The 22,943-nt window shown below is 45.2% G+C and overlaps 1 protein-coding gene across 3 annotated transcripts in view; it reads right to left on the reverse strand.

The window, feature by feature from the left end:
• The window catches only part of KIRREL3 (kirre like nephrin family adhesion molecule 3), a 727,360-nt gene that overhangs the window by 238,236 nt on the left and 466,181 nt on the right, over nucleotides 1-22,943 (reverse strand). For all 3 annotated transcript variants that reach the window (XM_073320929.1, XM_073320928.1, XM_073320926.1), the window contains exons 3-4: nucleotides 13,369-13,518; nucleotides 8,875-9,024 (exon numbers count right to left, since the gene is read on the reverse strand). In XM_073320929.1, coding sequence (XP_073177030.1) covers nucleotides 8,875-9,024; nucleotides 13,369-13,518 — 300 coding nt within the window. The remainder of the gene's footprint in view (nucleotides 1-8,874; nucleotides 9,025-13,368; nucleotides 13,519-22,943) is intronic.

A 22,943-nucleotide genomic window follows, 5' to 3' on the forward strand; every position in this document is an offset into this window, starting at 1 on the left:
TTCTTTTTGAACCCTGTTATAGTCTTGACCCTCACAACATCCTCTGGCAAGGAGTTCCACAGGTTGACTGTGTGTTGGGTGAAAAATACTTCCTTTTGTTGGCTTCAAACCTGCTGCCTGTATTTCCTTGAACTCTGTTACTCTAGAAGGGGACAAACTAAACTGGTGACCCGGTCAGAGGGCCAAGTCACTGGCTATCACGAGCTGGGAGCTCACAGTGCCGGAATGCTTGCTAGCAAGACCCACCAGAGACGGGAGAAAGTGGAGGCCCAGAGACCTAACCACAAGGTGATACCCCCAGTAAGCCCAGCATCCCCCCATCATTATCAGCATCATGACTCTTGATTGTGTAAAGGAGGTGTGGCCAACCTGGGGCTCCGGAGCCAAATGCAGCTCTTCAAAAGTTAATATGCGGCTCCTTGTATAGGCACCGACTCCAGGACTGGAGCTGCAGGTGCCAACTTTCCAATGTGCCTCATTGCTCAACATCTGGCTTTGCCACAGGCCCTGCTCCCACTCCACTCCTTCCTGCCCCCTCCCCTGAGCCTGCCATGCCCTCGGTCCTCCCCCCTCAACCCCAGAGCCTCCTGCATGCCACAAAACAGCTGATCAGGAGGTGTGGGGAGGGAGCACGAGGCACTGATCGGCAGGGGTGCCAGGGGGTGGAAGGTCCTGGGAGCAGGGGATGGGGAGCTGATGGGTGGCTGCTGACGTATTACTGTGGCTCTTTGGCAATGTACATTGGTTAATTCTGGCTCCTTCTCAGGTTCATGTTGGCCACCCCGGTGTAAAGTTTGGAAAAAGCCATGGGGTGAAATGTGCTGTAAAAGTGTTTCCTATTGTTCCAGGTAAGGCTGCAGAAACCCTGTGCTAGGCATCCATCATTAACACAGGTATATGGGGCTGAGAGATATTTGAATGGAGGCAGCAGTGGGAATAGTAGGGAAAATTTTCCTTTTCGTTCTCTGGGAGCGAAACTCTTCTCCCAAAAGCAAGCGGCGGTAAGTGATACTAACAGGCTCATCTGTTTGAGTGTTTGGACTTCCAAGGTTTATGGAATGATCCGTTCCACTACATTTAACAGTGTAGATTTGAAAACAACGTGACAAAATCTTAAATATTTAATTAAAATATGGTGTAAGCTCGTCAGCGGAGCTGGGAAAGTAGGAGGCACCAGACCCGTAAAGCTGTTGTCAGACATGAGTGACAGGAGTTAAAAAATGAGTTAGACAGCATTTGGGAATTTCCTGGTAGCAACCGTGCATAAAGTTAATGCCCCTAAGTGTGGAATTAGACAGCACAGACTCATGTGAGCAGGAAATACAAGGCTGAGCTATGGGAGGGGGTGAGCAGGAGTACTTTCTGAGGGCAGAATGGCTCATGAAGCAGAAGATGGAGGGAGACTGGAGTTTAGAAAAGCCAGGCGATGGTGGAGGCAATAAACGGATGACAATTATTGCAAACCCCATCCCCAACCCACTAGCACATAGAGGCAAACGTAAGGGTTTGCAAGGGAACCCAGCACTATGTGATACATGTCCGAGTCAGTACAGACTCAAAGCCCAGATTGGGCTCTGGCAAACAAACAGGTTCCCCGTCTCCTACACAAGTCGGGGAAGGGTTTAGGGTTCTGCCTCCTGGCTGCATAGAACCTGCAGTCTCAGCCCAAGACCAGGTGAAACTGGGAAGCTTGGGTGGAGCATCACACTGGGCTTTGTCGGAACCTCAGAACTCAGCCCAGGGTTAATGGCAGCCAAAGAACACTTTAGAAAAAGACCAGCCCCCTGACATGAAGCCAGAGAGATCCCAGGAGTGTGGGCACAAACCATCTTGGAAAAGTCTATTCCCTTCCAAGGGTTTTATTGTTTCCATTGACTTGTGTAGGTAATCCAGTCTACGAGCAAGGGGCACACAGTACATCACAGAACAAGGCCACACAGCTTTAAGGAAAATCCTCACCTTATTTGCATGGGCTAATCAAAGGGAGACTGGGGACACATGGTGGAGTCTGACTGACGAGCCTAAGGGGCCTTCAGCAAAAGATTAATCTCTATTAGCTGCACCAGTAGAGGGCCTATGACACACAGTTTGAGCAGCTTGGATTCTATCCCATGGAGGACACCATTACACACATGCAGGAGCCAGCTGACCACAACTTAATGAGCCAGGCCCTCAACTGGTGTATATTAGCTCAATGGAGCTATGCTGATTTCTAGCAGCTGAGGATCTGGCCCGCTACCCTGCATTGGGAACAGCTGCAGATCTCTCAGGCGCACTTCCAGGTGGGATGCAGCAACACACTCCCAGTTAGGAAGGAACTTGAAGCACCTTTCCTTCCAGCAGTGTGTGGAAACCCACCACCCCTGGCATAATGGAACAGTTCTCTAGAAGGAGATACAGCTGTGTAAAACCCAGGGGTGAGGAGGATTCAGAGGCAAACTCGCTGCAAGGAAGGGTCACCATGGTACAGGGAAACTATTTAGAAGAGTGTTACAGCCAGCCCCAAGTCCTTTGTCTTTGTACAGAGCTGTACATAGTTTGTGGACTCAGAGCTGCCGGTTATTTGTACAGTGGTATGGTTTTATAGGGGCCGTGTACACAGTTTTATTAGATTGTAGGCCTAAAAAACAGCTGCAATAGCTTTGCCTCCCTCTATAAATGCAGCGAGCGCCCCTGTAAATAAAGAGAAATCACTGCCACTGAAGGGAATGGCTTGGTCTCATTACCAGTCCCCACATGGTGCCTGTGTCCATATCACCACCACCAGCCGAGAGAAAGACAATTAGTTCTCGGGCATTGCCATCCTCACTCTCAATGTTCCACCTGCGGAGCTCCACCCGGACCCTGTTGCTTTAATGTGACTGTGTTAATGGTTCTTTCCTTGGGCAAGCCCCAGCAATAAATCTCTTGGAGAGCATCATGGACTCCGATAAACAGTAATAAAACTTCCAAGGCAACCACCTCCTATAAGCCTCAGGGTAACTTTCTTCCAACTTTTAGAGATTGCCTGCTTGCTATTAATACACTTGAAAGGCTCCAGCTTCTGTGTTTTATAAAGTCATTACACTTATGTACCTCTTGGATCAATGAGAAAGAAGTCTGAAGGGAAATACAGGCCTGGAAGCTGGTGGAGTGGATCTGCTGGGTCAGCAGTGGGGGGAAGAAACAGGCCTGGCAGAATTCCAAGTTTGTTTTGTTTTATTATTTTGACAGATATTGATGTTTGTTTTTAAGCATTTTTTTCTACTTTTATCAATTTCAACTCTCAAAACTGGGTGAAATTGTGGGGAAGGGGGAAGGTCAGTGAATGGGGAGAATCAGACAATTTTTGATGACTATAGTAGATGTCGAGATTAAAAAAGTTAAAACTTAACCATTAAAACAAATTGCAACATCACATTCCCAAATAGATAAAGTAAATATCCTTAAATCAAACTCCACTAAGCTCTCAAGCAGCATGTTTCTTACTGGGCCTGTCTATACATTTCTATTATCATCGATGGAAATAATTTTGTGGTTGGTTTGTGTGTGTACAGTGAAATCAATGTCAGCAAATGTTGATTTCACTGTACACCCACAAACCAGCCACAAAAGATTTCCATCGATAATAGTAGGAATATACAGACAGGCAGGCACAGTAAGAAAAATGCTTATTGGAGTTTGATTTAAGGATAATTACTTTGTATATTTTGGCATGTGATGTTGCAATTTGGGAGGTACAGCGGAGGCACAACCAATCCCAAATAAGGATCTACCTGTGCTGAAATATGTCAAGGGTTTGGGAATGTAGGAGGGATCTACTAAAGAAACAGCACCAAATTTGCTTCTCTAGTCTCATGTACTGTAGGAACTGTAACCTCTGTGTTACAGTATATGGAATCACAGATCTTCTTAAATCAAAGACATTAAACAAAACAACTGAAAATAATAGACACCAACAAACAGGCTTCCACATAGCTCAAGTCTCAGTTGTGCTTCCTTTGTTTACCAGAGACCATACCCTGTCTGGAATGCTATATAGCACACACAGACATCTAGTGTCTGAATAATATACTGCAAGTAAACATACTGTAACACTAGGATGTCAGTGGTATTCCTATCCCTGCTACATGTCTGGTAGGGTGTTTTGTGTACCATAGGCTGGAGGCATGTGCTGTAGATGGCTCTTGCCCTTGGTGGGCCCCCAGCCACGCTCCCAGACTTTGAGTATGAGTATTTTTCAACCAAAAAATGGCTTTTCAATTTTCATGGAAAAAACATTCATTTTGGTAGAAATTTTCCAGTTCTTTGATTTGGGGGCGAAGGAAGCGAACAAAAACGTAAGTGTAAAAAAATGGGGAAAAGAGAAGGAAGGGGGTGGACAAAAATGGTTTCCATTTAACTGACAAAACAAAAGCAAAAACATTCAAATGCTTTTTTCCCCTTTTCATTGGTATTTTTCTGTGGAAAAATAAAGAATATCTTCCAATTAACTCTACCAAAAAATGATCAAATCAGCAGTTCCCAACCCCTAGGGGCAGCGCAGTACAAGGAATATGGTAACAGCACCCCATGAGTTCCTGCAGCTGTTGACCTTTAAATTCCTGCCGCTGATACTGTTGGTCTCCTGCTAGAAAGCACAACAGACAGCTAGCTATACGGCTGAAAGCCAGGCAGGGAAGCAGCCAAGGGCCCAGCCTTCTCTCTGCAGCCAGTGCCCAAGTTGCTGCCTCCAGGCTACTGCTCCTGTTCCCGTGCAGCCTCTGGCTCTGCCCACAACCCAGGATCCTCCAAGCTCAGGATGCTACTTTCGTTTTGTCTCCTTTGGCCCTTATGGGGCCCTCTACAGGCAGGATGTTAAGCTGGGTAATACAGTGACCAGGAAAGAGCTAGCGGAAGTGATTTTACATCCTGCCTCCACTTGGCCAGTCAAATCAGCAGTCTTCACTGCCAGCTGTGATACTTGGCATTTCCATATGTCTGCCACGTAAGGATCCCAAAGCACACACAAACATGGGCAGCTATTATTACACGTATTTTACAGAGGGGTATATTCAGACTCCTCAGATTTTGCCCTGACTTACAGCCATTGTGCAACCCCACTGAATTTGTCTCAGAGAAGTTATGGCCAACATTCTCAAATTAAAATTAGGTGCATTAGTCCATATTTAGACACTTAAGTAAGGGATCTGATCGTCAGAGATGACGCTTGCCTACCTGGTAATGGCACCCAATTTGAAATCTCTGTCCTTAGTGACTTAGCCAAGATCATGCTATTTGTCTGAGCAAGACTCGACTCCTTGATCTACACTCAATGCAGCAGAGCCAGTGACTCAGGACAAGTCTCAGAGCGCTCTCCCATCAGCATAATTACTCTACCTCTGAGAGAGATGGAAACTATGTCGGTGGAAGAGGGTCTTCCGCAGACATAGTGCCAGTGTGGACAGCGCTTATGTTGATGTAACTTACGTCACTTCGGGGGGGTGTCTTTTTCACACCCCTGACCAATTTAAATTACATTGACTTAAGTGATAACTAGACCAGCCGCTCAATGTGCAGCGGCAGTCAAAAAAAGCTAACAAAACATTGGGAATCATTAAGAAAAGGATAGATAAGATAGAAAATATATTGCTTCTATATAAATCCATGGTACGCCCACAACTTGAATACTGTGTGCAGATGAGGTTGCCCCATCTCAAACAAGATATATTGGAATTGGAAAAGGTTCAGAAAAAGGGAACAAAAAGATTAGAGGTATGGAACAGCTTCCACATGAGGAGAGAGGAATAAGACTGGGACTTTTCAGCTTGGAAAAGAGATGACTAAGGGGGGATATGGTAGAGGTCTATAAAATCATGACTGGTGTGGAGAAAGTAAATAAGGAAGTGTTATTTACTCCTACTTAAAACATAAGAACTAGGGGTCACCAAATGAAATTAATAGGCAGCAGGTTTAAAACAAACAAAAGGAAGTACTTCTTCACACAACACACAGTCAACCTGTGGAACTCTTTGCCAGAGGAAGTTGTGAAGGCCAAGACCATAACAGGGTTCAAAAAAGAACTGGATAATTCATGGAACATAGGTCCATCAATGGCTATTAGCCAAGATGGGCAGGGATGGTGTCCCTAGCCTCTGTTGGCCAGAAGCTGGGAATGGGCGACAGGGGATGGATCACATAATGATTACCTGTTCTGTTCATTCCCTCTGGGGCACCTGGCATTGGCCACTGTCAGAAGACAGGATACTGGGCTAGGTGGACCTTTGGTCTGACCCAGTATGGCTGTTCTTATGTAGCCTGTCCCACATACTGTCCCTCACCCAGTGCACTGTAACTGAGGAATACTCTACCCATCTCATCATGGAGATGCTTGTGGAGCTCACTTAACTCAGAAATAAAGCAGGCCAGTTGAATCCGCATGAACAAGATTTGAATTAAAGAGAAATATCTGCACAGCTGGTGGCATTATACTCTGGTAACTACCTGAAATTTCTCTCCGTTTTCCTGTATAAATATGCCCTTTGCTTCCCTAATGCACAGTAAATTATACCTGTAGCTCAATGCACCAAATGTTATCAACCGATTGTTAGGCAGCAGACCTCTCTCCCAATACACAGGGCTCCTGCTCATTACATACCCACTGAGGGCCGGCCAGAGTCACTAAATGTAGTCTGTGGCTAGCTTCATCTTCATTCCTGATGACAGACAGATGGACAAGGTGTCCTAATACAAAGGTACTCAAACTTTTGTCAATGGACCGCTAATGATTCATCCGATTTACCACAGACACCTCCTTAGCCAATCTTAAATTTCCCCTGACCACCTGCATAAATACATGTAAAGTTAAGAGGAACACATTGCCAGGAGTTTGCAAATCTCATATTCCAGTGTGCTATAACTTTAATATACTTAAAAGAAGAAAGATACTACAAATGTGAGCCGCTGAACAGCCTAGGTAAATGTGCCAATTAGCAAGTACCATGTATATTCACTTGAACATCTATCCAACACGTTCCATAACCCCACAGATAATAATGATTTCCCTTTGATCCATAAAAACGTCTTACTGCTCAAATTGACATGTTGCAATAGCTCTCAGTTCTGACGTATGCTTATGCACCCTGGGACTAAATTCGTTTTGGAATCTTTAGTTCTAATTAAAGAACATTATTTCTTTTGTATGTCTTCTGTAACATATTATTATTACACAACACAAGGAGGAGACACAGATTAGGGAAGATGCGGAGAAGTAGCTAGCATGGGGTGATTTAAGTGGAGAAGGAGTATAGGGCATGAATAATAGGACTGTGTTACTTTCCTGTTCATTTCCAGATTTCTTTCATGCTTTAGAGGCTGTTTGAGTTCAAAGAATTATTCTTTGGAAATTATATCTATAAATTAGAAGTAATTTTCTCTGGTAGATATACTCCATTGATGCACAATTTAAATGTTATTAATGAAGTGGGTTTTTTTGCTCACTAATAATTAGAACTGATCAAAACATTTCCATCAAAGTGGTTTTTTTTTAAAAAAAAAAAGAAATTCTCTTTTTTCCACAAAAATAAAGGAAAATTTCCACAGGAATTCCACCCAAATCCCAAAAGCATTTGCTTTTTGAAAACTGAAAATTTTTACCAAAAAATTGGGAATGTTTTGGTTTTTCATTGGGAAAAAAAAATCAGAAAAAATTCTGGGTTTTTTTGTGAAGCAAAACATTTCTTTTGAAATTTCAAGCAAAATACTTACATTTCCTCAGCAGCTTCACTAAGGCCTAGTCTGCACTAGAAAGTTTTACTAGCAAACCTCCCGCCGACACATATCCACATTTAATTTTGTGTCCTTATAATAACACCCTCCACTTTTACCAGCATAGTTATTCCCCTTCCCACAGGGACACAAGCCCCTCACCAGCACAGTATATTGGCAGAGTGCCAGTAAACCAGTACAGAAAGTCCTTCCATTACAATCCCACAATGCACATTCCCTTCAGCAGTGGGCTGTGCATTAGGGAGGGAGGGAGAGAGAGAGATCGACCTCTTGTGAATGGCCTGAGGGTAAAGAACCTACTACTACTACCAGCCTTGAGAAATCTCTCTCTTGAAGTGGTAGACTCTTATGGCCCAATCCAGCCAAGCAGGTAAGCATGATGTATGTAACTTTAAGCAGGTGACTGAGCCCTGAGTCAGAGTGCTGGGAATCAGCAGCTGAGCCAGCACTCTGATCACTTAAACAGCAATTAATTCCTCTGGGAGTGGACCTAATTAGCAGATTAGAATGGGCTGCAGAGGACTAAAAGCTAATTAGTACATTAAAGCAGAGGGTAGGAGGCAGCACAGGAAAGATGTGCTGGGCAGAGAGGCAAGCTAGTGAAGCCAGAACCAAGAAGGATCTCTGGGTGGGGAGATCTCTTCCCTTTCCTCTCCTGGACAGAAGACTGAGGAGGGGCAGATGTGGTGTATGGATGAGTAATGGTGGTGGGAAGAACAATGTAAATAGACAACTGAATACTCTGTATAGACAGAGCAGAAGATAGGATGGGACCTCGTGCTGTCACAATCCCACTGAAGTCACGGACCGCTTATGTGCTTAGCGTTATGTGTGTGCTTAGTGCTTTGCTGAATTGGCACCTATACTTGCAGAGCTGAAGTACCAGGGTTCTAGCTCTGTATGTGTGATTTATCCTAAGATTACTTCAGCTGTGTATGGGTCATGGGCTCCTTATACATTCCCTCTTCAGATCAATATGCTGCGCAGATAGCTCGGACCATGAGTTCCTTTCTGAACCAGCTGGTTTACCAAAGAAATACATTTTGAAAAAGCCACTCATTGCAATCCCAAGGAAGAAAACAAAATAACTCCCCCAGCATGCCCATGCCAGAGGGAGACAGGACTTACCAAGAACAGTCAGCCGGGCTGGTCTGGATCGGATGGCCGCCTGAATGGCCTGGCACTCATAAATGGCATCATCTTGGAGATCTGCCCTCAGGATTTTCAGGTGATGTTCTCCCGACAAATGGTCCCCCACAACCAAATAGCGCGGATAGCCTGCAAAATACAAGTAAGGCTGTAGCCAGGCAGTAATAGCTAGATAATTAAGAGTTTGTAATGTAAATCAAGATTCCCAGACTTTCCCCAGCACAGGGCCTGTGACCAGCTATCAGGTTCTAGGCACCTTAACAGAGGTGCAGAGCCATTCTGCTGACTCATCATGGTAGCCAGATCGCGTGGGTCTCATTGTAGGATACTGAGAATTCCTTTAAGATGAAGGAGAGCTAGATGTGGGGATAGCAGGTGCTGCAGGGACACCCCTAGGAATTCAGGAAGGGATTCAAGCTAAGGAATAAAAAGGAACACCCCAGAAAGGGGGTGAGCTTTAAGCAACAACTGAGCTATGTTGCTAGTGTGGCTGTTTACAGGGCCACACTGGCAGTTTATCAGGAGTTCAAGGGTCACACTTAATGTGTATCTGAGAAGGAAGGACTCAGCAGAAAGTGAAGCGAATTCATGCTTATCAGCTCATTGAAACCTGAAAGGAAACCAAACATGGGAATGAATCAGACCAGGGGCCTGCCGCATCTGTAACAGGCAGTCCTTTCCCAGGATCTCTGCCTCTTGCTGTCATTGCCCTGATATTTGCATTGGTTAGAAATATCATGCTGCAAAAGGCTTCCAAGGTGAGCAACTCCACTAATCCCACTATTCGTGGTTCTGCCACTGCCCTGCCGGGTGACCTAGTTCATTAACGTCTCCAAAGCGCTCAGACTGAAGGTGCTAAAAGCAGCAAGTTTGAGGGCCCTGATCCAATACACAGGATACAGCTGTTGAACTTGAAGCAAGTACTTCCATTATTTTCAATGAGCTTAAAGTGCAGCATGTGCTTAACGAGCTTCTGGAGCAAGGCCTAATGAGGAATTGAGAGTCATAACCATCACCAACTTCATTTTGCTGGTAGCCTGAACTATGTTGGAGCGAAGGATTCTATTGCCCAGGTCTTCCCTAGCTGATGATGATTAATGCACCACGTGGTGCAGGCATCTTGGCACTCTCGTGTTTTTGTTGTTTTGCAAGCTCTCAAAAGCAGGATTTGCTCTCCTGAACTGTAAGAAATACAAATGATGGGTTTGTTTGTAGTTAGCTAATTAGGTGACTAGCTGAGCTGGTATCATGCAAGCTGGCAATTTCTCTTGCTAAAGCAGACCCAGATTTGCTAATTGTCCAAGTTGTTTGCACAAGCCAGGAGCTTCAGTGGAGTTGTTACCCGTTCACCATGCAATGTCTTGCAGGGAAAGTTCAGATCTCTAACGTACATGGAAATGTACTGCATCAAGCTTTGAAATGGCTTTAAAGAAGGGATTGCGCATTCAGGCAAGTCTGAGACAAGAGCAGTGACTAAGGAAAGAAGGGAGCATGCGTTAGACCTTAGTCTAAAGTCACCGAAAATGATAATGTGGGTTCGCTTCTCACCTCTTCCACTAACTTGCGCTCAGAAATGATTGTCCACTATCAGAAGCGGCCAGTGCTTTTGTGCACTCTGGGGCCCCATTTTCACAGGTGCTGAGCACCCACAGCTTCCATGAAGCTCAATGGGAACTGTTGGTGCTCAGCCCTTCTGTAAATCAGGCCCTATGGGTTTCAGATTTGGCATGCAAAAATGGAGACACGTTGCTTTTGTTTATGGTGTTCTCTGGTATGAAAAGTTTTCAGTATTATCACATGGGTCAGTGTTTGCAATACACACAGATGGAAAAACACAAGACATTTAAATAGGCAGCATCTGAAATTGCCATGCAGATATCATGAATGACAGCCTGTTTTGCAACATTTGCATATATATTTCCCAAACACTATGTGCCACAGGCAACACCTGGATAAACATTCATTTTTCTTCAGGAGCAGCTTGTAAAGATGCAGTGGTTTGCACCTGCACTTCAGACATTGTTTCCTTTCCATGCCCCAGCCAGATGAGTTTACTTGGAGGGCAGGAGGGATGGGGAAAAGTTGTCAGCACTATTTACTGTAGTAGATCCATAATTAACAAAGCATTTAAGCACATGCTTAACTTTAAGCTCATGCGTCATTTCTATCTGTCACTGGGATTTAAGCCCATGCTTAAAGTTAAGCACTTGGGCTCAGATCTTCAAAGGTACTTAGGCACCTAAGTCTTGAGTTTAGGTGCCAAAATCTCAGTTTTGGCTCTACTGCAATCAACAAAACTTCTGCTGAACCCGGTAGGCACCTAAACACGGCGCCTGCATTTTCAGGGTAAAAGTTCTCTTGGCACCTGTAGTAGGAAGAGAGCCTGAGACATAAGCCCTTGTATCAGAGGGCTGCTATGAGGCAGGACCTACTCACAGAATTTGGCAAAAACAGGTCTGATAGTGCAGAAATACACATTCCTAAGAAGTGCGAAGTACAGAGAACTCACCCAAACACATCCCAATATTAAGGATGGCACAAAAACATTCGCCAAGGATAACAGAAACACACTGACCCCTCCTAAAACATAAGGTCAGGATAACAGTATGTAAAACTTGTTTATATCAGGGTACAAATATGTATCTCAGAAGGAGTATCTTTGGCCAATCTAGGGGACTGTGGAAAGTCCCGCCACTGACTGAGCTGTGTCCATTGTCATGGGCATACATGTCTTAGTATCCTCAGGTATCCTTCCAGGTGCTATTACTGTGTTTCGTCGACAATAAAACTGGCTGGGTGCCTTCATACCTTAATGGAGCTTTGTGGTCATTGGACGGTTTGCTCAAGGTCTCCTGTGCCAAATGTCTGCACAGAGATGGGACAACACACAGGGAGAACACACCCATGCAACCAAATATCAAACCGCATTTCTTTCTCTAGGCATGCACACTGCTGCCTCCTGCTAGGCCTCCAGACACTTATCTCCTATGCCGCAGAGCGATACACAAAGTGGAGGAAGGCAGGTGTTCGGCAGCCTGAATTCCATGGGTGATCCAGTAGGTGTGCTCATAGGCTACCTACCAGACTGGGTCAGATTCAAAATCCGGAGAGGGGCGGGGGGAAGAGATCATGGTGGCCACCTTACCTTTTGCAGCACCGTCTCCTTCTCTGGAGACTGTGTGTGGGACAAGGCAGGTGCTTAACTCATTCCCTCAAGAAACAGCATAAGCACCCTAACTTCAGGCATTTGTGGTTCACAGAGCTAGACACCTCCCAGCAACTGGATTTAGGCATGGAACTCCAATGGGGGGGGCAGGACTTAGCACACGCCTCTCTCGTCAGCATCTCCCATTGGCTAGTTTAGGTGGCTCCCTGTTGTCTTTTGTGGATCCTGGCACCTATATCTTCCCATTCATTGTACAGGGAGCCTAGGTGCCTAAGTTGGCTTTGTGGATTGGAGCGTTGTTCCTGTGCTTTTCTAGGCACCTAAAAGTTCCTCGGTGGCTCCCACCCTTGGTTCAGTGCTTTGCTCAGAGTCTCATTTACCAGGTGACAGGGGGAGTAGAACTCAGGAATAGAACTGGTGGAAAAAATTTGTCCCAAAACTACAAACTATTTTCCTCTGAAAAGTAGCATTTGCGTTGAAATTTTGGGTTGAACTTTTCCCCCCCCCCAGTTTGAGAGTGTTAGATGCAACCCCCCCAAATCCCATGAAATGGTTCACCAGAAATGAACATTGTTCATGGGAAATAAAAGAGATTTCTTGACCAGCTTTATTTAGGAGTCTTGTCCATCTGCATTAACCTTTCAACTGCCATGAGCCTTGTTTGTGATTAAATAATTCCAGCCTGTGGGTAACCAAGTGGCAAAGTAAAGATCTTGGGTAACATTTTCAAAGGTACCTAAGTGACTTAGGAGCCAAAGTCCAATTTTCAAAAGGGATTTAGGCACAGAGGAGCCCAAGTTCCATCGATTTTCAGTGAGGCTCAGGGTATATCTACAATGCAATTAGACACCCGCAGCTGGCCTGTGCCAGACGAGGGGCTCAGTGGGCTGTTTAATTAAGGTGTAGACATTCGGGCTCAGGCTGGAGTCCAGGCTCTAGAACCCTGCAAGGTGGGAGGGTCCCAGAGCTCAGGCTGCAGCCCAAGTATCTACACCACAATTAAACATCCCCTTAGCCCAAGTCAGCTGTCATGGGCCTTCTGTGGGTGTCTAATTGCAGCGCAGCCATACCTTAGGCTCTTAGGCCCAGTTCCTTAAAAGGATTCTTAAATGGGAGTTAGGTGGCTAAATACCTCTGGGCATCGGGGCTTTAATACCACTTAACAGTCTTTGAAATTTTTACCCCTTCTTTAAATAGTGCACATTTCGCCCTTGCATCAGTCTCAGCCTGTCTGCCTCGCAGACCTGCCCATTGCTGACAGCTCATCTGTTGAGTGGAAGAGGACAGAGGAATCTTGCAAGGCTTACTTGAGAGATCCCGGCCTACTCCTAGGGCGAGTCCATCTTTAATCCACAGCACAATGCCATTGTACTCAGGGATTGCACACAGCAGAGTCACGGGCTGTCCGGCTATTACCACCTGATCTTGAGGCTGCTGCGTAAAGGAAGATGCTTGGCCTGGAGAAAGACAAAAAACAGCAAGAAGGTCAAATGCTGCACCCAAAAGCCTGCAAAGATGTATTGTGTTTAAAATGCAATTCAGAGGCTTGGGGTGCAAGATCATGTATCCCCTTCATTAGCAACCCAGGACTAAATTCTGTGACCCTTATTGCTGTGATTATGAACAAGCCACTTACAATCCCAGGCAGAGTTCAGCATGGATTGGCTCCTGACTGGGAGAGAAATTCATGACATGGTGTTTTCTCCTGGTCTGTTTTATTCAGTGTTTGCACACATTCTGTTCACTTTCAACAGAGCTGGCAAACCCAGCAGCAAAGAGTTCCCCAGGTAATTCCATTCACTGAACCCCAGCTATGATGCCTATTCTCCAGCCTCTTCACCAGCTGCTTCCAGCTCACCCTGTTCACTGCTTGTAGAACCTCTGACCCCTAAATCCTTAGCCCAAAGACACACTACCTCCCACACAGCCTATGCCCCACTTGAATCCCATTTTAGCTTTCCATTGAGGATTTAATGGCACTGGGCACAGAGAAGAATTTCATCCAGTCTGAGACAGTTTGGCCCATGTGGAGTGTGTCTGGATTTGGCACCCAGGAAAAAAGATGTTCAGACCTACTGAAGCACTCAGAGCTCCTTCTGAAAGTGCTATTGACTGCTAGCTCAGGGTAGACACTCTGAAAGGTGTATGTGTTGGGCAGGGGAGAGGGGGTTGACCACAGCTCAATGCATTTAGATTTATGTTTTAAGAGGTGCCTGTTAATTCTGAGTTTCTACCTTGAGACACCTTGGGTCTGATGTTTTGAGCTGCTGGGCACCCATGCTTCAATGGGATCTGTGACTGAGTGCTGCCCAAGCTGACTCAACTGGGCACCTGGAAATGGAGGCACCTGGAATTAATTGGCAGTTTAAAAAAAATCTGGGGCCCACTTCTGTTTACTGTGCTCTTCTCCCATTGATTCGGCACCTGGCATTTCATTATTCATATAATCATTTGGGGGCAGATCTCTGGCCTGCGCTATGCAGGAGATCATACTAGATGGTCACAATGGTCCCTTCTGGCTTTGGAATCTATAAATTAGCACCCTCGCCATAACAATCCAAGGGCTTTCCCAACAGCAAAAACTGTCCTTATTCTGTTGCTACATCTATTTGAATAACACCTCTTTCCACTTGCTTGGATCCATCGCCAAACTGCTTTCAATGGGCGTGAACAATTCATGCTCAGCCGCAGCATACAATGGAGGGTATTTTTTAATTGCCCAAAGTTGAAGGAAAATCCCTGTAGCTCTTTTTGCGTTAAAGGAGAGAAAAAAATTGAGTTAAGGGGGGGGATCCCAACCAGATGAACACATTTTTTTCAGCTTCAGAAATAAGTCCAACTTTATTTTTGCTCAAATGGCTGAATGAAATAAGCCATTCGGCACTGCACACGTCACTAGCCTTCCTGGAGGCACAACCCCATAGGTAAAGTGTGTGTGGGGGGGGGGGGGTGCAGGGGAGGAACGGAGAGAGACAGAGAATCATTACACATCCCAAAGTTAAAAGCGATTGAAATGTTTCCTCTGAACATTCTCTGTTGGGGTCTGCTAAGATTTCAGCAGCCTAATGAGGCCTCACCCCCACTCTGTGGCATCACCAGGGGGCAGAGAAAATGGCGCACATTCTCCCTGCTCAGCCTGACAGGCACTGGGACTGCTGGGATAACATGCATGAGGGAGATTGTAAGTGCCTCATTAACAACTAGACAGCATCCCTTTGTATCCAGAGATAAATGCAAAAACTGCTCAATTATCAGAGGCAGCTATCTTGATACCTAATATTAGAGGACCCTGGTCCTCTTTGCTGCAGATACTGGCTCCCACTTCTCTCTTGTTTTCTAATTCAGGACGCATAATTGAGAATCTATTATGGAATAAAGCTATCGAGAGCCCTAATTTACCACTAGTGTTTAAGCAATGATCCTCTCTTTTCCACTGGCTTCGGATTGGAACCTCTCAGCATCTGCTGGCGTCTTTGCATACACCGGAAATCAGACAGAAATAATGGTCCCCATTCAACAAAGCAGTTAAGCAAGTGCTTAAATTTAAAATTTGTGAACAATCCTCTCCCTATTTAGCAGAGCACTTTAGCGCATGTGACAGCCACCGTGTTGAACAGGGCAGCTCTAGAGCGAATAGCACAAGCTGCTCTAGTTTGAGTTAAGCGCTATAACTGGGGCTGTAGCGGACTCGTATCCTCTGTGGAATGGGCACAGAAGAGACAGGAAATGACACACCCACCATTGTGTCACACGTGTTTAGCTTCAGGTGCTTTGATTTCAGTGGAACGTAAGCATGTGCTAATAGCTGAGCACCCACTTAAGTGCTTTGCTGAATCAGGGCCCTCAATATAACATTGAGCCCTATTAGCAAAACCCGCTTTAGTATTAGACATTTCTAGAAGATTATTATGGAGGCACCCGAATGTTGCATGGCTTGATTCTAAGGATGGTCCTTTGGTGATAAACTCAGGTCCAGATTAGAACACCCATTTGGTGTTTTGGATCAGACCACATCTTGCTTCCAGATATGAGCTAGAAAAAACATGTATTAGAAAACTGAAAATAAAAACATGTTCTGACAAAGTAGACCTGAATAGAATCTATATTTGGGACCCCATACTGATAGGGTTTGTGGTGTGGTGGTTAGTGTGTTTATGTATCATTCTGCACTGGTGGAGGGGAAGTTTACAAAGAAAAAAGCTTTCGGCATGATTGTCAAACGTTCTGGACACTTGCACCTCCCACTGACTTTAACAGGAGATGCAAGTGCATCTCTGAAACTCAGGCCAGCAATTTCCAGTGAAATCAATGATGATCAAACAAACCACATGTGACACATGTTGGCTACTGCACTTCTGGAAGGTCTCCAGCTACTACAGTGAGGAGGACACAGCTAAAACTCCCATCCAGGCTCTCATCTCACATCTTGATCACCGCAACATCCTGCTCTCTGGCTTTGGTAGATGCAGTCTTATCCCACTCAAACTGCTGCTGCAAAGATCATCATCTGGACTGCCACTTTGACCGCATTATCCCTCTTTGCATACCCCCACTGGCTCCCTCCTCCCTGTCACATCAAACAAACTGCTCGGCTTCACTTTCAAGGCCCTTCATGGGCAATTCCCCCAACCCATCAGCTCTCGTTTGCTTCCAAGCTATCGATGCTCACCTCCAATTGGCTCATGATGCCAGCCTTCACCACCCATGTTACATTTTCAAACAGATCCTCAGAGCTTCCTCCCATGCTACCCTTCACACCTGGGTGGAGCCCCACCACCCCCATAAACATTTGCAAAGCTACCTCATTATCCTCTTCCAAATTCCTCCTCCCAACTCTCCTTTGCTGTGATGCCTCCAAAAATCCTGACGCCGGTTAGGCTGCTGCTTTGCTAGTCCACTGCCTATCATGGTGACCAATGTTGTCTCTGTTTACTGGTGTTCCTCCATCAGTCTCTATCCATCTCCGGTCTTCTATTTAGATTGTTAGCTCTTTGGTTTGCACCAGTGCAAAATGTGTTCAGTGTGGGCATAAATTGCTACCAGATCAGAAAACAGCCTGTAAATGACTGTACAAGGTAGAAGACCAGGGAGAATCAGGCCCCTCTATGTAGCAGCACAATTAGGAACTATCATCTGATGGCTGGACCATACTCTTGTGAACTCTATATGCTTGAGGATTAACTTGGCCTACCATTATGCTTCTTTCTATAGTGAAGAAGGTTAGCCAGGTGCTCTACAGACATGTAAATGCAAGGTCTCTGCTCTGAGCAGTTTACAACTCTCAGCAGGCAATAGCTTAGGGGTGATATACTGAGTCAATGTATTTTAAAATATTTGTCAGAGGTGCCAAGAGGCCAGACAGGTGCCACTTGTCATGTCAGAAATCTAAATAGATAGGAAGCAGCGAGTGGTGATGTCCAGCACGCAACCCCTTAGGGTCACAGTTTTAGTTTAGAGCACTTTTCCCCCTCATCTATTTGTAAATCCCAGCAGCAGACCTAGCTTTGCCACAAAATCTACACATTGCTACTAGCTGGCATTCACTGGACTAGTAACTGCCAGTTTATTCCAATGCACCTGTCTCTGCTGTTACCTTGTCCTGCCATTCCCCACTCCTCTTGGTTGTGTTTATTCACCTGGGACCTGAACCTGCATTATGGGAATCAATGGGAGATTCTGGTCTGTTTCCTCTATTGTGAAGTTTGTCTTGTGTTATTTGTATAGCAATAAGGGCCCTAGCCCCCATGTGGGGTCCTTCAGCACTACCATATTAAAAACAATCCAGATTAATAATTATACTTAAATAATAATTTATAATAATTTACTTTGTCAAGTACGTAAAAGGTTGTTACAAGGAGGTAGGAGAAAAATTGTTTTTCTTAACCTCGGAGGATAGGACAAGCAGCAATGGGCTTAAATTGCAGCAAGGGAGGTTTAGGTTGAACACTAGGAAAAACTTTGTCAGGGTGGTTAAGCACTGGAATAAATTGCCTAGGGAGGTGGTGGAATCTCCATCATTGGGGATTTTTAAGAGCAGGTTGGACAAACCTGTCAGGGATGGTCTGGAGAATACTTAGTCCTGTCATGAGTGCAGGGGACTTGACTAGATGACCTCTCGAGGTCCCTTCCAGTCCTATGATTTTTTGCTAATGCTGGTGTGCAGGGTGGACTGAAGTTGCCTGGATAACCTGAAGGATGATTGATTGGAAGCAAGGGGAACCAGGTTATGGAGTGGATTGCATGTCTACTTGGAGGTTAAATGGAGCAGGACTAGAGGAAATATACAACACTACCCTCTATGGACTGGAAGCCATAGGGCAAAGCACACACAAATACTAATTGGAGGCCTTGTGTGTGCACCAGGGTAACAGAAGATTTTTATTTTTTAATTTATTTAGTTAAACCAAGGTAAACCTCTTTGTGGACACTTATAAATCAGGTTTTAATTGATTTAAATCAATTTAGCTTAATTCAATAAGGATTTAAGGTAAATCTATATAAACCAGATTTAAGTGGGATGACAGAAGGGTTTTACAGCTAAGCTGGTTTTCAACCAGCTTTTAGGCCTTGTCTATAAGGGAAAGTTGCATCAGTTAATTAAAATCAGTTTTTAAAATAGATATAGTTAAGCCCATGACAGCCACAGTGTGGCTGCTCATATTTCAATTTAAGAACAGCTTACTTTAATTTAACTTAAACATGTTCCCAATGGACTCAGGAAAAAATAAAAGCCCCCATCAAGATGAAAATCAGACCATCCACACAGGAGTTTGTACCAGTGTCACTCAATTTATTTTCACACCTTAGGTTATACTGGTGCAACTTTTCCATGTAGACAAGGCTTCAGCTACACCAGTGCAACTTTGTGTTTAGACAAGATCCTGGTAACATCTTTTCCAAGGTATTTCTAGGGCATGTAGCACCTTGGTACCTGCACGCCTAATAGAGACTCTTATTCTGCTCATGCTGCAGAAGCCTGGAGTTTTTAAAGGCAAAGGTCTGGGTTCTAACCTTGATGCTGCACTGCATGTGTTTGGGCTGCTGACCATGTGTCTGTACAGGTAGGCAGAGGCTCCTTATGGTCTCACTTTCTAATGAGGCTGCTGCAGGCCAATCAGCTGAGGTTTTTCCCTAGGAGTTCATGAGGTGGTTAGTCTCCTTTACAAGAGGAAGTCAGAGTCCTAAGGGACAGAGAGACTTGGCTGATCTGTAGTGCTGGCAGCACGGGGACAAGGGAATTCTTTAATCCAAGCATACCTTAGAGCACAGGGATGAGATTTGGGGCCTTGGAAACAAACCTCTTTGACTACTTCTGAGCCTCCCATCATAGGAAGCGGAAGATTTGTTGCACAACAGTATCACATTTCCTTGACCTGATGAGATTCTAGTTCAGTCTCCGAGGAGTCTCATTAACAATCAGATTGGCCTTGAATCCTGCTAGTAACACTTTTTTATTCTGATTTAAGCTTTACAAATTTGATTTCATAGGAAATTCTAATCAGCTCTGGGTTTTGTTCCCCCCCTTATTCCTGGGGTTTTGAGTCAGAATGGAAAAAGTGCTGTTGGCACCAAAGGAAAAAAAAGGGGGAACGAGAAAGCAAGAGGGAGGAGGCAAGTGAGTTTTGCAATTTTTTCTTCTTTCCCCACTGCTAACTGCGATTTCATGGCTTGCTCCTTAATCTCAACAATTCTCCAGGCAACTCAGTTGACTGGGGATAGGCTGGAGCATGGCAATAACCAAAAAAGATTGTTTTATCAGCAAGAATGATCAGGTTGTCAGCTGGGAGCTGCCAGAGTTGTAATGAGAAGGCAGATACACAAAGTGGTGTTCATGCCCTCTGAAAATGTCCATTAAGCAGAGACTTCATTTGGTAATTGCTATCAAAAATGAAGCCTTTTCCCCCCCCTCTTTGTTTCAGAGGACAGCTGATGTCCATGGAAAATTAGAGAGAAAATTCAGCATATGGCTCCTGTTTTTTCCCTCCTTCTGTTTTGTTTGATGCAGATAACTGTTACATGAAACCAATTTTCACCCAAGGTCCCATCAACACTACAAATATCACCAACTCAGGGATTCAGTTACAACCTGGATGAAGGGTGGAGGGTAGATGGGACTTAACTGTATCTCTCTAAGCAGGCTAAAGTGTAGGGGTCAGTCCAGAGTTCTCAGGTTATGAGGCCAGTCCATAGAACAGCTTTTAACTATCTTGTAATAAAGTCAAGGTGACAAGTGTTCTGTAAATGAATTTCCTGATTCCGAGTCCTTCAGTGGATGGAGCCTAAGTCAAGGTTGCCTCCAGTAAAGCCACTGAACAAGTGTGCAGAGTCCTCACATGAGATGCGCTTTCCCACTTAGTGCAACTTGGGGATAAGACGGACTATTTCCATTGCTAGTGAACTCCAGAATCACACAAAGGCAGTGTGTGATGTGTGCAAGGAAGAGACATGCTCCTACTGTCCCCAATCTCCAGGACTTCACTTTAGCAGAATGTTTCTGTTCAAGCCGTCAGCAGTGGAAGAACTTTTAACGGTGTTGCCATCTATACTGCCAACACTAGGCTCCAGAGTTATCGCCCCGAAACAAATGGGGCAGCTCACACCTCTGGGCTGTTGCTTCAGGCTGGCTGTGTGCAGACTCACAGGCCTGGGCTACACTCTGCACCAGTGGAAGCTGCAGTGTAGACAGTGTTCTGGGAGTAAAGAGAGAACAGACCGAGGCCATGGGCTTCTGAAGACAGCTAGAAAGTGGCTCATGTTTGGAAGTCCCTCTTTTTGTTAAGTCCCTCATACAACACACCCTAATCCTCTCTCGGAAATGGAGGACCAAGCACTCTATAGGCCCAGTTCGGTACTACCCTGTACTTTGGATTTGGACCATTTACAATGGTGCAAAGTGGATATAAAATGCTGTGCCTGTGGTCCTAATTTGATGTAGGGACCTTTAGCATGTGCCAGCAGGATCTACACAGGGCAGTTAGACCACAACATGTAGACAAGCCCTAAAAAACGGACACTTTTTCCAGCCCAGTGCTATAGAGGGAGATTGTCAAAAGTCACAAAGGGCAGTTGGAAAATCAGTGGAATGTTCAACAATAGTTCAATGTAAAATTCCAATTTCAGCTTGAACTAATTCTTTCAAAACTACTTACATTGCCACAGATTCTTAAACTGACAGAGTCCCCTCTGTTTGCAGGCCAGGATCTCAACTGGTGTAAATCAGGGTAGCTCTTCTGCACTCAAGACACTTATGCCCTTTCTATATGGGAAACCTCATTGAAGACAAGGGAGCTACCCTGATTTACATCTGCTGAGGATCCAGTCCCAGGTCTTTCAGGAGGGCCAATCAGTCTTGCAGACCACATTGTCACTGCTAAAGCATTTTGCTTCCTTATGCAGGGGTTCCAAGAGCGTTTCTCCGCACCCAGGGAAGCAACCACGGAAGACATACTGTATTTACCATTATAGCCTGGAAAGGCAGTTTCATAATGTCCTAGAGTTTGTTACAAGAAAGCATTAGATCAGCTAGTTTGACCTCCTGTATATCACCAGCCATTTAAATTTCACTCAGATACCCCTACACTGAGCCCCAAGACTTTAGTTAGACTACAGTATTTCAGTCCCCAAGAGATTAAACAGTTGTGTGCCACAGGCAGAGGACAGGAGAGACTAAACCACCAAAGCCCCTGCAATGGTAGGAAACTGATAAGCAGTTCTGCTCCAGTTCCACATTCAGAAGTTTTTCCTTCACAACCCAAAAGGCTGGGAAACTTAACAAAACAAACAAAAACTTGAATTTGGTCGGTACAGTAGGGAGTCAACCTGACCCCAGGGACAATTTGAACCACCATCCATTTCTATTCATCTAGCAGAAAAGATACAAGTAGAAACCAATATGATGATTTTGTGCATTTGTTTATGATTTAAAATATGCAAATCAACATGCAAATGCAATGCTAACTATGCTGCTTGGCAATTTTCCAACACAGTACCCATGTGGAATCTGCACTCAGAAGCTGCCCTTTTGATGAGTGCAGTTGTCAGGAATGGGTCAATTTGCTATTGCAGGAAGCGTTTTGATGTCAGAGTTGGAGAGGCTCTTGATCCAAGAGTTTCATCTTATTCTGTTTGTAGGCTTTGCACACTACTCAGCAGAGCTATTTATACAGCCATGTCATTCTAAAAACTGCTTCCTCTGTTGGTATTCTTCCACCTTCTTAAGGAAAGTAGTCTCCCTAAACCCAAAATCAGCAGAAATTTCTACTACTGTTGAAATCCCAAATGCCTGTCCTACCCTAAAGCTTTTGACACCCTGACATGAAAACGGAGCTGCAGAATGGCTGGGAAGCCCCAGCTGCAGAGATCAGCAGCAGTGCTGAGAAGGATGGCCCTTCTCCCAAGCCCTGATCAAGAGATGAAAGGCCTCTCCACTCTTCCTCTAGGAGAGTGGGCAGGAAATCCCATCCCTACCTCTGCTGCCAGCTGTACCCCAGCTAGAGGATGGGGATGCCATCAGGGACTGCCATCAGGGACTGCATGGGTTCCAAAAGGCAGGGACACAGGCCCTGAAGAGTCTGAGCTCCAGGCTCAGGGACAGGCCTAGGGAGCCGATGTGTGTGTGGCCCCTTTGAGGCCATACAACGCTTGAGGATTGGCCAGAGCCCAGAGGGAAGGAGGCATCTGATCAGAGATGGAGGGGCTGATGCTGCGGGCACGGTGTTTGCACCACAAGGGGATTGCTGCTGCCGAAGCAGATTGTGTATGATGAGAGCACCGTTGGGGTGATTTCTGGGTGAACTTCTGCCTCCCCAAAGGCTGTCATCCAAATCGAGGGGTTGGAGTTTGGAACTAGCAAGGGGGCCCCCTCCCCATGTGGGACCTCTTC

Source organism: Lepidochelys kempii, chromosome 22 (assembly GCF_965140265.1).
Source record: "Lepidochelys kempii isolate rLepKem1 chromosome 22, rLepKem1.hap2, whole genome shotgun sequence".
Classification (NCBI taxonomy): domain Eukaryota; kingdom Metazoa; phylum Chordata; order Testudines; family Cheloniidae; genus Lepidochelys; species Lepidochelys kempii.